Here is a 16,555-nt window from a genome sequence, read left to right on the forward strand (position 1 = left end):
CATCTAGCCCAGCATCCTTTCACCGACAGTGGCCAATCCAGGTCAAGGGCACCTGGCACGCTCCCCAAACGTAAAAACATTCCAGACAAGTTATACCTAAAAATGCGGAATTTTTCCAAGTCCATTTAATAGCGGTCTATGGACTTGTCCTTTAGGAATCTATCTAACCCCTTTTTAAACTCCGTCAAGCTAACCGCCCGTACCACGTTCTCCGGCAACGAATTCCAGAGTCTAATTACACGTTGGGTGAAGAAAAATTTTCTCCGATTCGTTTTAAATTTACCACACTGTAGCTTCAACTCATGCCCTCTAGTCCTAGTATTTTTGGATAGCGTGAACAGTCGCTTCACATCCACCCGATCCATTCCACTCATTATTTTATACACTTCTATCATATCTCCCCTCAGCCGTCTCTTCTCCAAGCTGAAAAGCCCTAGCCTTCTCAGCCTCTCTTCATAGGAAAGTCGTCCCATCCCCACTATCATTTTCGTCGCCCTTCGCTGTACCTTTTCCAATTCTACTATATCTTTTTTGAGATACGGAGACCAGTACTGAACACAATACTCCAGGTGCGGTCGCACCATGGAGCGATACAACGGCATTATAACATCCGCACACCTGGACTCCATACCCTTCCTAATAACACCCAACATTCTATTCGCTTTCCTAGCCGCAGCAGCACACTGAGCAGAAGGTTTCAGCGTATCATCGACGACGACACCCAGATCCCTTTCTTGATCCGTAACTCCTAACGCGGAACCTTGCAAGACGTAGCTATAATTCGGGTTCCTCTTACCCACATGCATCACTTTGCACTTGTCAACATTGAACTTCATCTGCCACTTGCACGCCCATTCTCCCAGTCTCGCAAGGTCCTCCTGTAATCGTTCACATTCCTCCTGCGACTTGACGACCCTGAATAATTTTGTGTCATCGGCGAATTTAATTACCTCACTAGTTATTCCCATCTCTAGGTCATTTATAAATACATTAAAAAGCAACGGACCCAGCACAGACCCCTGCGGGACCCCACTAACTACCCTCCTCCACTGAGAATACTGGCCACGCAATCCTACTCTCTGCTTCCTATCTTTCAACCAGTTCTTAATCCATAATAATACCCTACCTCCGATTCCATGACTCTGCAATTTCTTCAGGAGTCTTTCGTGCGGCACTTTGTCAAACGCCTTCTGAAAATCCAGATATACAATATCAACCGGCTCCCCATTGTCCACATGTTTGCTTACCCCCTCAAAAAAATGCATTAGATTGGTGAGGCAAGACTTCCCTTCACTAAATCCGTGCTGACTTTGTCTCATCAGTCCATGTTTTTGTATATGCTCTGCAATTTTATTCTTAATAATAGCCTCCACCATCTTGCCCGGCACCGAGTCTGTGATATGTGAAAATATATTTTGCTTTAATGAAATTGCTAAACTTTAGAGTCAGAGACTTATCAATGATCAGAAAAAGAAAGTCACCAGACAACAAAGGTAGAGAAAAATCATTGTATTTTAATTTTAGTGTTTGGAATATGTCCACTTTGAGAATTTACATCTGCTATCTTATTTTGCAATGTATAGCAATTTGTTTCTAAGAATATTGCTGACAATTCCTGTCAGTGTAGCAAGTGGTGAGCGATCATTTTCACGGTTAAAAATCGTAAAAAACTAGTAAAAAATGCCCGTTTCAAAAGGGAAGGAAATGGGCGCTAGCAAGGCCATCCCCCACCCTCCCTCCCTCGCTGTTCCAGACTTTGCCGTCCCTCCGTTTTCACCCCCCCTTTCCGTGACCCAGTCGACCCCTCTTCTCAGCAAAAACCGTCCCCCACCGCCGTCCAGTACCTGTGCTGACGGGGGACCCCAACCCCCGTCATCCGAAGTCCTGTGCTGGTCTTCGAGGCGTTGCTTCTTCAATGATTTTGTGTCCAAGTTGCTCTGCGTGCATCTGACATCAGACGCACGCAGAGGAACTTGAACCGAAGATCATTGAAGAAGCAACGGCGCGAAGGCCAGCACAGGACTTCGGCTGATGGGGGTTGGGGTCCCCCATCAGCACAGGTACTGGACGGCGGCAGGGGACAGTTTTCGCCGAGAAGGGGGAGGTCGACTGGGTCGCGGAAGGGGAGTGCAGTGGGCTGTAACACAGGGGGAGGAGTAGGGAAACACGCTCCGTGTGTTTCCCTACTCCTCCCCTTGCTTTGGTATCAGCTGTCACTGACATCACTGACGTCAGTGCGTGCCTGTCTAGCCGACCACCTCCGAGGGAGGCACAGTCCCAGGCACATCCTGTTGGAGGTGAGAATTATTATATAGGATTATTTGCGATCAAGTATTTCGCAAGAAAGGCTTGTAAACCTTGCCATGATTGCTATTGAGCATGATATATGAGCCCAGTTAGATATCAAAGATTTAATTACTAATTCCGTGAACATGAAAGCACGATAAGCTAAGTGGGTGTAAACCCTCTATTTGTTCAGCAATCCCACAAAGATGCACTCCATCTTTCAGCTCCTATTTCCTTTGCATCTTAAGCCACACCGGGGGGGGGGGGGGGGGGGGGGCGCCAACTGATAGTCTGCAGGGGGGCACCAGAAACCCTAGGCACGGCCCTGCCCCAATGTGTTCATTTGCTTAAGGCCTACCAAAGGCTTAATTCTGCCATGAGTACCCTGAACATAACTCAATAGATTTACACTAGTGAAGCACTAAGGGGGCAATTTTATAACATGGTGTCTCAAGTTAGGCACCTCAACGCCATGTGCTGAACACCAATTCTGTAATGGCATCCCAGTGCCAATATTCTGTTATAGGAGGGCTCAACAAATCCCGGGCACCAGGTCACTTATTTTTGAAAGAGAAGGGCGCCCATCTTTTGACACAAATCGGAAGATGGGCATCCTTCTCACAGGATCGCCCAAATCAGCATAATCGAAAGCCGATTTTGGGCGTCCCCAACTGCTTTCCTTCGCGGGGACGACCAAAGTTCACGGGGGCGTGTCGGAAGCATAGTGAAGGCGGGACTGGGGTGTGCTTAACACATGGGCGTCCTCGGCCGATAATGGAAAAAAAAAGGGCGTCCCTGACGAACACTTGGACGACTTTACTTGGTCCTTTTTATTTTACGACCAAGCATCAAAAATGTGCCCTAAATGACCAGATGACCACTGGAGGGAATCGGGGATGACCTCCCCTTACTCCCCCAGTGGTCACTAACTCCCTCCCACCCTAAAAAAATTTTTGTTTAATTTTCCAGCCTCAAATGTCATACCCAGCTCCATGACAGCAGTATGCAGGTCCCTGGAGCAGTTTTAGTAGGTACTGCAGTGCACTTCAGGCAGGCGGACCCAGGCCCATCCCCCCCTACCTGTTACACTTGTGGTAGTAAATGTGAGCCCTCCAAAACCCACCACAAACCCACTGTACGCACATGTAGGTGCCCCCCTTCATTCCTAAGTGCTATGGTAGTGGTGTACAGTTGTGGGGAGTGGGTTTTAGGGGGGTTGGGGGGCTCAGTACACAAGGAAAGGGAGCTATGCACCTGGAAGCTTTTTCTGAAGTCCACTGCAGTGCCCCCTAGGGTGCCCAGTTGGTGTCCTGGCATGTGAGGGGGACCAGTGCACTACGAATGCTGGCTCCTCCCATGCCCAAATGGCTTGGATTTGGTCGTTTCTGAGATGGGCGTCCTTGGTTTCCATTATCGCCAAGAAACGGGGATGAACATCTCTATGGACGACCATCTCTAAGGTCGACCTAAATGTTGAGATTTGGGCGTCCCCGACCGTATTATTGAAATGAAAGATGGACGCCCATCCTGTTTTGATAATACGTGTTTCCCCACCCCTTCGCAGAGACATCCTGCGAGGACGTTCTCAGGAAATCTTGGGCGCCCTGTTCGATTATGCCCCTCCACGGCACCTAGAAATTGCATGCTATGATTTCATGTCCCATGAATGTTATGGGTTTTTTTTGAAGAGCTGCCTCAAAACAGTACATTCTCTGTGTTTATGCTGCGATTTAGCTCTATGTAAACTTGAGCCGCGAGATGCAGGAAGTTCAGGAAGTCTTGCGGGACTTAAAACTGCGAGGCCAGCCCAAACTTTCTGTATTGAACAGCTCATTTACATAGAGCCGAATCGCATCAGGGGAAAAGAAGAATACGGTTTCTTCTGCCAATGCAGTCTTCAAGATGAGGGGAATAGTTCTAAATTCCCATTTAGGAGTTTAGAGGGGGGGAGTTCTAATAGATTATCTTTTTTTGTTTCACAGTATATGAGACTGCAAGTTAGTCATGTCTATGTAATATTTCTTACGCTTTTTGTGCTACCTAGTATAATATATGTGGAATAGAATAAATATTTTTTTGTCAGCTTCTTTTCTTTAAGTGTACCCTCCAAGGTAGGAACCATAAGAACAGAAGAATAGCCATACTGGGTCAGACCAATGGTCCATCTAGCCCAGTACCCTGTTTCCAACAATGGCCGAGCCAGGTCACAAATATCTGTCAGAAATTCAAATAGCGGCAACATTCCATACTACCAATCCCAGGGCAAGCAGTAGTTTCCCCGTGTCTTTCTCAATAGCAGACTATGAACTTTTCCTCCGGGAACATGTCCAAACCTTTTTTTAAACCCAGCTATGCTAACTGCTATTACTACGTCCTTCAAAGAGTTCAAGAGCTTAACTATTCATTGAGTGAAAAAAATATTTCCTCCTATTTGTTTTAAAAATATTTCCATGTAACTTCTTTGAGTGTCCCTAGTCTTTGTACTTTTGGAACGAGTAAAAAAAATCGATTCACTTCTACTACACTACTCAGCCAGCTTTTCATAAATACTGGAGGAACTAAATTCAACCCCCATGGCTCCAAATATGCATTCATTGCATTTACATGCAGAATACATTAATATAAATCTACAAGTTCCCATGAAAGCCCTAGTATTCTAAGCAGTCACACTCCTTTTCAACTTGTTGAAAAGGGGAAGGGGTCACACATACCAATGCAAGTACAAAAAGAGCTCTTATTTACCACTAAATCCCCAAATATGGGTCCAGTGCAGTTTACAACAAAGTACAATTAAATTAAAAAATAACAAAAGATTAATACATCATAACAAATAACATAAAATTGTTCAGAGAAAATTGTAATAAAAAATAATCATAGTAAATTATTATTTGACAAAAACATTTTCTAAATCTTAAATAATGTGGCTCTATTCTAATAGAGAAAGGAAGGGAATTCCAGTGGGAGACCACAGAAAAAGAGAATACAGTATCAGTCAATCTGGAAAATCGTAACCCTTTAAGAATTGGAGGATGAAGAACCAGTTGATTTTGCAAGCCACCTTGGCCACCTTTAAATCTAGACTGAAAGCCCACCTCTTTAACATTGCTTTTGACTCGTAACCACTTGTAACCACTCGCCTCCACCTACCCTCCTCTCTTCCTTCCCGTTCACATTAATTGATTTGATTTGCTTACTTTATTTTTTTTTTTGTCTATTAGATTGTAAGCTCTTTGAGCAGGGACTGTCTTTCTTCTATGTTTGTGCAGCGCTGCGTATGCCTTGTAGCGCTATAGAAATGCTAAATAGTAGTAGTAGTAGTAGTAACAAAAGGAACACTCACTAAATTTGTCACTAATTCAGATGTAATGACATAAATAGCCTGAAACATCAAACAAGCTAATTTAAATTAAGATTCTTTCTGGTACTGGAAGCCAATGCAGTGTTGCTATATAATGAGAAATACAATCAAAACTTTTTAAACCTGTAAATTAATCTAGCTGAAGTATTCTGAATTAGTTGGAGTTTCTTCAAAATTTAACAGACAAACCCGAATATAGAACAGTGCAGTAGTCGCGATGAGACGTTATTAACATATGGACTAATATAGCAAAAGCACCTAATGAGCCTCAACTGTCTCTTTGGCCGCAGACATAGAATAGGAAAAGATCCTTAGTAAGTTGTTTTTTAAAGGAGTTGCTGCTAATTTGGGAGGGGATTCCACCAGTGGCATAGCTAGTTGGGTCTAATCCCCCAAACAGACATCTGATGACACAGTCCCACCGGTCCGTCATGCCTATGCGCGCCTGCACAGTCCACTCTCCACTCCTCTGATGTCTCAACCTGGCTATGCTTCTAGATTCCACCCCTACCCACCCAACCCCTGTTCACTGGGAACAGTATTGGAGAGGTGGGAAAGACGTGAGAGAGGTCTTTGCTTCTGGCTCCTTAGTTTTTTGGCCCGTCATGCAAAAGTGTGAGCTTGCTGACATAAAGTCACAATTCTGGTCAGAATTAGTAACAGAAGTCCATACATTTTAAACTGAAGGAGACCTCCAGCTTGTTGAGGGTTTGTTGTTAGCCTTGGTTCTGTGTAGCAAGGCTTATGAAATCATAGCAGACCGGTATGTGTCCCCCCCACCCTTCCCTTTCCTTTTTCTTGTTTTACACAAATTTAAAAGTGGAGATGTAACCTTTCTAGTTTGGAATAAATAGAAGGGGAGCTGTATGACAAAGAACTACCTTTTCAAGTTGGTGGTGGGAGGGAGGTGGGGAAAATATGCAGCGGCACCTCTGAGAGTTTGCTGCGGTGCCCAGTTTGGGAACCGCTAGCTTAGATGTTTTAATGATAGGCGTTAAATCAAGAATACAGTAAACTTGCAATTTAATAGGTCTGCATCCTTCCTCCTTAGAAATGTGACATTGTGGCTCTGTTTCAGTACTCACATGTCCATTGTCATCCAGCAGGTTGTTGGTGAGCTTCAGTTTGTCAAAGGACACGATCTGTCGCATCCACTGGGCACCCCTCGCAGGTGAATCTGGATGGAAGTGTACCCTTCCTGGTGTGGCAGGGTCTGCCTTCCCTGCAACCAGCCATGAAGAATTGTGAAAGGCATACCTGGAAAGCGCACAAATAGGCTAATCAGATGGCTCAGCATATACAGAATTTGTTCACGCCAGGAACAGACTGAACATTCGGGCAACCAGGCAGTGCCTGAGGGCCCAGTACCGCCTCCCTACATACCCGATATCTCTCTCCCCTCCATCCCTGGGTCTGGCACTTCCCCTCTTTCACTCCCCCCCCCCCCCTGGCATTTACCTCAAAGTCCCTTTCTCTATACAGGGCTCCAGCTGTTTGCTGCTGACCGGAACCTTCTCTCTGCCACAACTCACCCCTTTCTAACTTAACGTCCTGCTTCCACAAGTGTGGGCCGCAGCAGAGAGGTTCTGATCAGCGGCAGATAGCCAGGGCCCTGTATAAAGAAAGGGACTTTTGAGGTAAATGGGGGAGTGAGAGGGGGGAGTGCCGGACCTGGGGCAGGGGTTGAGAGAGGGGGAGTGCCAGTCGGAAGTGGTGTGAAAGATGTGGGACCCAGAAGGGGAGGGGGAGGGATATGGGACCCAGGGGTGGAGGCCCAGGACCCTCTTATTGCATGGGAGCCCAGATCCCTAGCAGTCCACCCTTGGTTCATGCACAGCTCATGTTCATGCACTGGTACAGCAGTCATGGAAAAGTTACACAAATCTTAAATTAGTTATTAAGAATATAAGATGTGCCATGCTAGGCCAAATAAAAAGATCCATGAAATCCAGGATTCTATTTCTGACAGTGGCTAGTCCAAATCATTAGGAAGTACCTGGCAGATCCCAAAAAGCAAATCCATTCCTTGTTGGTTACTTCCCCTTTCCCAAGTCTACTTAGCTGATAATGATTTATGGACTTTTACTCCAGGAACTTGTCCAAACTCTTTTTAAACCCACTTATACTAGACATCAGCAATAAATTCTACAGCTTGATTGTGCTTTCAGTGAAAATAATACTTCATCCAATTAGTTTCATGGAGTGTCCCATAGTTTTATTACCACTTGAAATGATTTTATACATGTGTCACCTCTTTTATCATACACCCTCTTGATCATCTCTTCTCCAAGCTGAACAGCCATAATCTGTTTAGCCTCCTATCATAAAGAAGGTTGTTATCCCCTCTATAACTTTTGTTGTCCTTCACTATACACCTTAGTTCCACCATATATGTTTTTAGATGTGGTGATCAAGATACAGTCATATTTAGATCTACACAAAGGCATAATAATATTTCCCATGTTGTTCTCCATTCCTTCCTAAAAATTCCTAACTTCTAAATGTTTATTTAAGCTGAGCCTTATATTATATTATCCACAATAACTCTAAAATTCTTTCAGAGCTGCTAAGAGACAAAGCTGGACCCCAGGCAGGGGCAAGGGGCAGGGCCACGCATCTTTTCTACCTGTATGGCCAATTTCAACACTTTTAAAACCTCTTTCCTAATACTGAGAGAGATCTATGTCTTTCTATCTTGTGATACTGGGAGCCATTTTATAAAGACAGACTCCATTTTAAGAACCAAGCTTTTTACCATTTTTGTCATTAATTTCTACATCTTAAGTGTTACACTCAATTTGAAAGTTGTACCAGGTTTCAATAAGACTTACCAAGCAGTCCTGCTCTTGCAGGCTCTCAGCTATAAAGCCATCAGCTGTTTATCAGGCCTAGTCAGTGCTTTTCAGCTGTTTAAGCTATGTAACTTGGCCCACCACTATTCCAGTGGATAGGTCTCAAGCTGGGACACATATTAACACACCTTAAGATCATCACGTAGAAAATCTCAGCAGGAAAGGACAGTTTGGTTCATCACATCCTGCTTAGTGTCCTGTCACAACTTTATTTGTTCTGTGGTTTCGTCTCTTCCTCTGACACTAAAAGATTAATTTTTTTTAAGACTCCCCCACTACATATCAACCAGAATTTCTGCCCTTGCCCCACAAAAGAATGAAAACAGGAATCAATGTTAGAACAAAGCCTATGATGCAGAGAGACACCTTTCCCAAACAACACTCATACAGAATGCCTTCATAGCACTGGAAACAAATAACACTCCAGAAACATTACTGCAATCTGAAATAGTAAAAGAAATTAAGATGTCCATTGTATATATATTTTTTTTTTACCTAATATCACTGTCAAAACATTCAGAAAGAAAGAAAAAATTATTTTGCTGGGGGACTCTACCAACAAAGGCATTTATCTGGAGAAACAGTTGGAGAAAAACAACATGTTTAAATATCTAACGGAATTAGAAAAGGTGCAGAGAAGGGCGACGAAAATATTAAAGGGGATGGGACGACTTCCCTATGTGGAAAGGCTAAAGCAGCTAGGGCTCTTCAGCTTGGAGAAAAGGCGGCTGAGGGGAGATATAATAGAGGTCTATAAAATAATGAGTGGAGTTGAACGGGTAGATGTGAAGCGTCTGTTCACGCTTTCCAAAAATACTAGGACTAGGGGACATGCGATGAAGCTACAATGTAGTAAATTTAAAATGAATCGGAGAAAATGTTTCTTCACTCAACGTGTAATTAAACTCTGGAATTCGTTGCCAGAGAATGTGGTAAAGGCTTAGCGGAGTTTTAAAAAGGTTTGGACGGCTTCCTAAAGGAAAAGTCCATAGACCGTTATTAAATGAACTTGGGGAAAATCCACTATTTCTGGGATAAGCAGTATAAAATGTTTTGTACATTTTTGGAATCTTGCTGAGTATTTGTAACCTGGATTGGCCACTGTTGGAAACAGGATGCTGGGCTCGATGGACCTTTGGTCTTTCCCAATATGGCAATACTTATGTACTTATGATCCTCAACTAGCTGAAATGTAAACCAAATTCTTAGTACTATCAGAGAAGGAAAAAATAACTCTGAGCTGAATTTTATAATCTATGTGTGGACCAATGAAGTGACTGGCAATGGAGTCAGAGCCTTAGAGAGTGTTCTGCCATTTATATCCTGCTTTACTGACACAGATTACTCAGTAATTACTGTGGATTCTTTTGGATTCGTATTAGGTAAATGAGACCTTTATTAGAGGTTCTAAAATACACAGTGATTAAGATATATACAATGATTAGCTATATAACTGAAAAGATCTATCTATAATTAAACAACACCTATCTATAAACAATCATTACATCACTAGGAGTTCCTAGACCAGGAAAAGAAGCAATACACTATAAACAATCATCACTGGTCCTTACATCTTCCAGACTCTTATCATCAGCTTGGGGGGGGGGGCCTGTTCACAGCAAAAGCCAGGAGCTTCTTTGACAAGGAGTCTGGTTCTACGCGGTGCGTCCACCCATAGATGAGCTTCCCATTTCACTGCCAGAAGCTCCCCTTTTTTTATTAGGTTTAGAACTTGTTCAGAGCTAAGGAAAATTACAGAATGCTTGAGAATTTCTCTGTTTAGGTAAACAAGCCATACTGTGGGAATGTGGTCACATGTTTCCCAGTCCAGGTGGCCAGTCTGAACTTGAAAACAGGCTCTACCTCTCCCTTCACATAAATTAATTAGAGCTGTGTCTTATCTTCTACATTCCAACTTATTTTCACACAATCAAAGTTAAGCGATCATTTTCAAAAATACAGACCCTGAGTGCACTGGTCTGTCATGGAAGAGTTGAAAAACAATCTTTAAATTTCACTTTTATTACACAGAGGAAATTTCAGAATTAAGGAATGATCTTAGCCGCAGGCAAAGATCATAGGTTTGCCTGTACAAAGCAATGGAGAGACTCCACCACCTTACAGCTGACTTCAATACTTGGCTCACAGCCTGGGCATAAAGAATAAAGAAGATTAATTTATTTATTTTACTTTCAGCACTTGATATACTGCAAGTGATCCCTGAGGCAACTATGCAGACCTGCCAAGTCTCCCGCTTTTGCAGGTCAAAGGGGAACCGGGAACCGGGATCTCCCACTGAACAGCCTCCATTTCCAGTGACAGCAGGAAATGCATTCATTAAATGTCATCTCCTGCTACTGCTGGTCTCGCGACAGCAGGAGATGATGTTTGATGAAGGCATCTCCTGCTGTCGCTGGAAAGGAAGGCTGGTGCTCCTAGCTGCAAATCATAGTGTGCCGGGGCGAGCTGTGGGTGGATCTGGGCAGGCTAGGCAGAGCCGTGGGCGGTTCTGGGAGGAGTTATGGGTGGGTTGGGCGGAGCTATGAGCAGGTTGAGCAGAGCTATGGGCAGGCCCTAAATCTCCTGCTCGGAAGGCTGACCCCCTTGGCAGCTCTGGTCTATGTGGTTTACAATTTCTATTACAGGCACTTTGCATTGTCTCTAATGGGCTCACAATCTAAGTTATATATTGTACCTGGAGCAATGGAGGGCTAAGTGACTTGCCCAGGGTCGCACAGAGCTAATTGAACCTGGCAACCCGCTGCACTAACCATTAGTAGGGTTACCATATGGCTCCAGAAAAAGGAGGACAGATTAAACCAGTCTGGGTTTTACTTCCATTGCTTTCAATGGAAGCAAAACCCGGACTGGATTAATGTGTCCTCCTTTTTCTGGAGCCATATGGTAACCCTAACCATTAGGCCACACCTCTACTCCAATTTAGAGTAGCTGGGGAAAATTACTTTTAGTAAAATATTATATTTTATATAAACACATAAGTAATGCCACACTGGGAAAAGACCAAGGGTCCATCGAGCCCAGCATCCTGTCCATGACAGCGGCCAATCCAGGCCAAGGGCACCTGGTGAGCTTCCCAAACGTACAAATATTCTATACATGTTATTCCTGGAATTGTGGATTTGTATTTATTTATTTACAAATGTTTATAGTCTGCATTATCTCAAATGCTGGAACCAGCTTTCACTAAGAGGCCTTGGAACAATACATCCACTCACTCCACATTCCTCTTTCACTCATTACGTCACTCTAGGCCAGAATGTAAATTCTGAACCAAAGGGTTTACTGAATTTGGATACTTCAGGCAAAGAGACAAATGCTCATTAGCAACTATTTACAGGCACAGGTAAAATAAAGTTATTTCCAATACTTACAGTCTTGAGTAGATGTTCCTGATAACAAGTCCTTTTAAAGCTTAGCCTCTCTGGAGAGGCCCCTTCCATAAACGGAAGCTTCTCTGTTAGTATCCATTCAGTTCCTTCAGTGCTGGTTGAGCCTAATCACAATGTCCTTAACTGTACCTTCAACAGATCGGATTCTGCTACTGGGCTCCTTTATACTTGTAGATATCTAGGGACTCTCCTTTAGTCCCCCTCCTGTTCCTTGGGCTTGATATTTCAGCACGTCTCCCTCCTTCTCCTTGGAAGGATGTGGTGAAGAGCTGGTTCCCCATTCCACTTACCACCTAGTGCAGTGGTTCCCAACCTGGTCCTGGCTGCACCTCAGGAAGCCAAGCAAAGGAGTAGTGTGACCAGCAAGGCAACTTCAGTAACAACAGGACGACAGAGTAATGGAAGAAAAATCTTTATTTATAATGCCCGGCATGGCACCGTGTTTCTGCCAAGTGCCTGCCTCAGGGGCCTTTGTGTAGAGAAAGTACCTAATATGGATAAATGGACTTGAGTCTGTTGAATACTTGCTGTCTTGAAAATGAAGCTTAGTGCTGTGCAGAGAAAAACGCTGGAAATCCGTGATCACTGCTGAACAGGATACACGGTGCCATGTCGGGCATTGTAAATAACGTGTTTTCTTCCATTACTCCGTGGTCCTATTGTTCCTGAAGTTGCCTTGCTGGTCACACTACTCCTTTGTTTGGCTTCCTGTTACATAGTGGATCACAGTCGTCTGCTCCTGGAGGCACCTCAGCCAGTCAGGTTTTCAGGATATCCATAATGAATATTCATGAGAGAGATTTGCATGCACTTCTGCATGCCAATCTCTCTCATGAATATTCATTATGAATATCCTGAAAACCTGACCGGCTGAGAAGCCTCCAGGACCAGGTCTGGGAAACACTGACCTAGTGCAAATGCAGCAGCTTAAGTGGCTCTGGTACTGCTCCCTGTTCCTTTACTCATCAAGTACAGTGGCTATGTTAACCAGAAAACCTCTTCCCTTTACAACAGTGGTGCAAAACCCAGGGAAGGAGGAACAAATACAAAGGAATTGAAACTGTGCTGGGTTTTATACCAGTACAGTTTCCCTCCAAGAGGTGTCTCTTCCCACCTTTGTCAATCACTAGTCAGGAGAACCAGTCCCTTGTTCCAGAAGCTGTGGGGGTATTTTCAAGTCAAAGTCAAAATATTTCAGTAGAGCCACTAGAGGTCTCTCAGCTCCTGAGTGAAGCTGAACCCTAGGGTCTCGACAATATCAATATTATCCGTGGGATCGTTAGTGGGTCCTGTTGAAATTTTTAAGGCAAGTACAAAATCACTTTTACAGAGCCACCTTTTGGAGTGTATAACCTGGTAGGGGTGAGGAATAAATAATACTAACAGAACAGCTGGGCCTAAGAGCAATAAAGTATCAGCCAATCAGCAGCTTTCCAGGGCTACCACTCAGGAGGTGGCTTACATCTAGACTTCTCCTGCAGGAAATAAGGTTGTAAGATGTGCATGCCAGGGTCAAAGTTGCCAGTTCTGCGGTTGTACTGCAAAATTGGGCGGTTTCCCATGCCCCCCCCATGAGATTTTTTGAAAGTCACGGGTTGCAGCTAATTAGGGTTACCATATGGCTCCAGAAAAAGGAGGACGGATTGAGCCAGCCGGGTTTTACTTCCATTGCTTTCAATGGAAGTAATTGAGCCAGCCGGGTTTTACTTCCATTGCAATGGAAGTAAAACCCGGCTGGCTCAATCCGTCCTCCTTTTTCTGGAGCCATAAGGTAACCCTACAGCTAATTGGGCAGTTTTTCACCGCCATGGCCACAGGTTGGACGGTTTTCTCTTGCTCTGTTTGCCCTTCTATTGGTGCAATTGGACCAATAGGAGGCCGAGGGAGGCAGGATCCAGCCCTCTTTAAATGCCTGCGTGCCAGTGCTTTGCTTATAGGCTATGCTGGAGCCTCATTAGGTCATGCCGTGTGGGCCCCTCATCCTATGCAGGTGCTCTGTAGAGACTGTGGGCCATGTCCTTCCCATGGAAATGTTGTACAATGCTTGCAGATTGGAACCCTTCCTGTAAGGACAGTGGAACATTGTTTTCTGTGAGAGGGTAAAACAAACCAAGCTCTGTTTCTGCCCTCCATATCCTTGGTTGCTAATGCTATTAAGGCAAAAATTTGGTATGGCAATGGCTCCTGTGATCCAACTTGTCCTGTAGCCTATGCCTCCCTGCACATCTGCATAGAAGATGCAAAACTGTCCCTCTGGAGCTCCTGCCTTGCCCCCCCCCCCCCCCCCAAGTTATTGGTACAATAATGCATCTCAGTGGAGTAAGACTATGGTGGAGAAGGCTTGGGGCAGGGTATCAGAACAGGGCTCCACTAGTGGGACAAAAACCCAGGACACCACAGGGAGGTGTAATTACAAATGTACCTTTCCTTGTTGGATTCTGCAGCTTATAGCTGGTGAGTAATTCTTTTGCCATTTCTTAAACATTCTGAAAGAATGGCTGAAGGTTGTTCTGGTAGTTTTGAAGGGCTCAAATGGGGTCATATCTACTAACAGTTTTGAAAACACTGCAGTAGTTGTTGAAAGAAGCAAGACTACCTCCTTCTCATGGACTACTAGAAGCTGCAGTTAGAGCAATTTGGGTTACTCCTAAACCTTCATCTCCTGCGATACCAACCAAGAAACATCTGGAAATCAACTTCTGCACAGAAAGCACTGTTTATCTGGGGATGAAAAGCTCAGTAATAATCTCCACCCCCTGTGAAATGGCCTTTCAGAATTTACTGCTTCAGCACAAATGGATACAGCTGATGACATCATATATCACACAACACATCACAACACAGAACACTTGTTGCTAGGAAACTGCACCAACCACTAGGCTATTCTAGGAACCTGCTTGCTGCAGGGTTGCCAGATGGGCGGTTTTTCTGCAACCCGTGGCGGGAAACTTTTGCCCGCGGCGGGTTGCGGTTTTTTGGGCTGGTTTTGTTTTTTTGGGGCGGGTTTTGGGGCGGTTTTTCGGCCGGCGGGGGTGGGGCTAATGGTGACAGAGGCGGGGTTTTATGACGTTTTGGGTGGGGTTTGCCGACGTATTGGGCGGGGCGATGACGGTGGGGCGGGGGTGATGACGGCGGGGGTGGGGTGATGACGGAAGGGGCGGGGGTGATGACGTCGGGGGTGGAGTGTGTGCGGTTTTTGGGCTGTTTTGGGTCGGAATTTTTTTTTTTATATGGCAACCCTGGCTTGCTGCTCTAATAGAAATCGGCCATAACATCTGAAGTTGTCATAAAGGCTGGTATGTACTGTTTCTTTCACATCTTTGGGGTGGGGAATAGGAGGGGGTCATTGACCACTGGAGGAGTAAGGGGGGGTCATGCCTTATTACCTCCAGTAGTCATTTGGTCATCTAGGGCACCTCTGTATGACTTAGTCATGATTGAAACAGGTCTAGACCAAACTGTAACTTTTAGCTCTGGATGTTTTTGTTTTTTTCCATTATGGCAGAAAAACATCCAAGTTTTGTGAATGGCCATATCCCGCCCCCAACATACCCCCTTGCGATTTGGATGCACTGCATACAAACTACATAGACAACCATCTTAAAAATGGGTTTTGAAAATAGCGATTTGGATGTTTTGGCAAACAAAATGTCCATCTGCCACTTTTTGGATGTTTTTCGATCAGCTCTCTGCACTAATATATAAAATCATGAAGGAAGGTAACTTTCAAGTGAATAGCTCTAATATGAATTAGCTGAACTGTAAGTTTCACAAGTTCCTCTACTCGGGCAATAATCTCATGGCAAGTTACTTCCTTAAAAAAAAAAAGAAGACGCTTTGCATTTAGAAAAGTTAAGCTTGAGTTTATTTTGCTAGAGCCAAACTGCAACAGCATCCAGTGGGGCTCAATAGGGCCACACTGGAGACCACAAGCTGTATGTCATCAACTAGTTCTCAACTTCATGGTCTTCTATGCAGGGTCTCTCAAGGCTCTATCTTGGTTCTTTTTCAATTCAGTATCTTTCTTGCTCCTTTAGCCCATAGGGGCTTGATGAACCCTATACCAATGCAGACACCGTCTCACTCATTAGGAGTGTGTTACACGCATTTGAAAGCTTTCTCACTCTCACACTTTTTGAGCCCTATTTTTCACTCATCAGAGCTTAGTATGGGTGGACTGATCTCGATCACTGCTTTCATGAGAGGCAAGCCTTAGAAAAGTAAACCAAGTGCTCCAACCAGTAGGAAGAGATCTGAGCACACCTTCCTGCCTACTGCTTCCCCTTGCCCTGTCCCTTTGCCCTTTACTGCAAGTACATGTGCTGTGAAACTTATGTACATACTTTTAATTACTGAGTGGAAGACACCTTTCAGCTAAAAAAAATTGATCAAAATTTCTCCCCACTTTGTATTCTTTCAGAGGCTCCAAAGAAAAGTCAATATAATTTAATGCTCCCTTCAGTGGCATAGCCAGACAGCCAATTTTGGGTGGGCCTGAGCCTAAAGTGGGTGGGCACAAAATTATCTCTGCTCCGCCATACCTCCACCTCAAAATATAAATACTTTAGCTAATGAGGATCCTCAAGCTTTGTTAGCTGAAGACTTTCTCCAAAGGCAATTAATACCAATCGGTCCAGCACTTTTCTCCC

General features: G+C 44.4%; 1 protein-coding gene across 1 annotated transcript in view; it reads right to left on the reverse strand.

Moving 5' to 3' along the window:
- The window catches only part of LOC115461502 (T-box transcription factor TBX1-like), an 83,726-nt gene that overhangs the window by 22,825 nt on the left and 44,346 nt on the right, over window positions 1-16,555 (reverse strand). The window contains exon 8 of the mRNA XM_030191350.1: window positions 6,730-6,901. Within this exon, the coding sequence (XP_030047210.1) occupies window positions 6,730-6,901 (172 nt within the window). The remainder of the gene's footprint in view (window positions 1-6,729; window positions 6,902-16,555) is intronic.

Source organism: Microcaecilia unicolor, chromosome 1 (assembly GCF_901765095.1).
Source record: "Microcaecilia unicolor chromosome 1, aMicUni1.1, whole genome shotgun sequence".
NCBI classification, from domain to species: domain Eukaryota; kingdom Metazoa; phylum Chordata; class Amphibia; order Gymnophiona; family Siphonopidae; genus Microcaecilia; species Microcaecilia unicolor.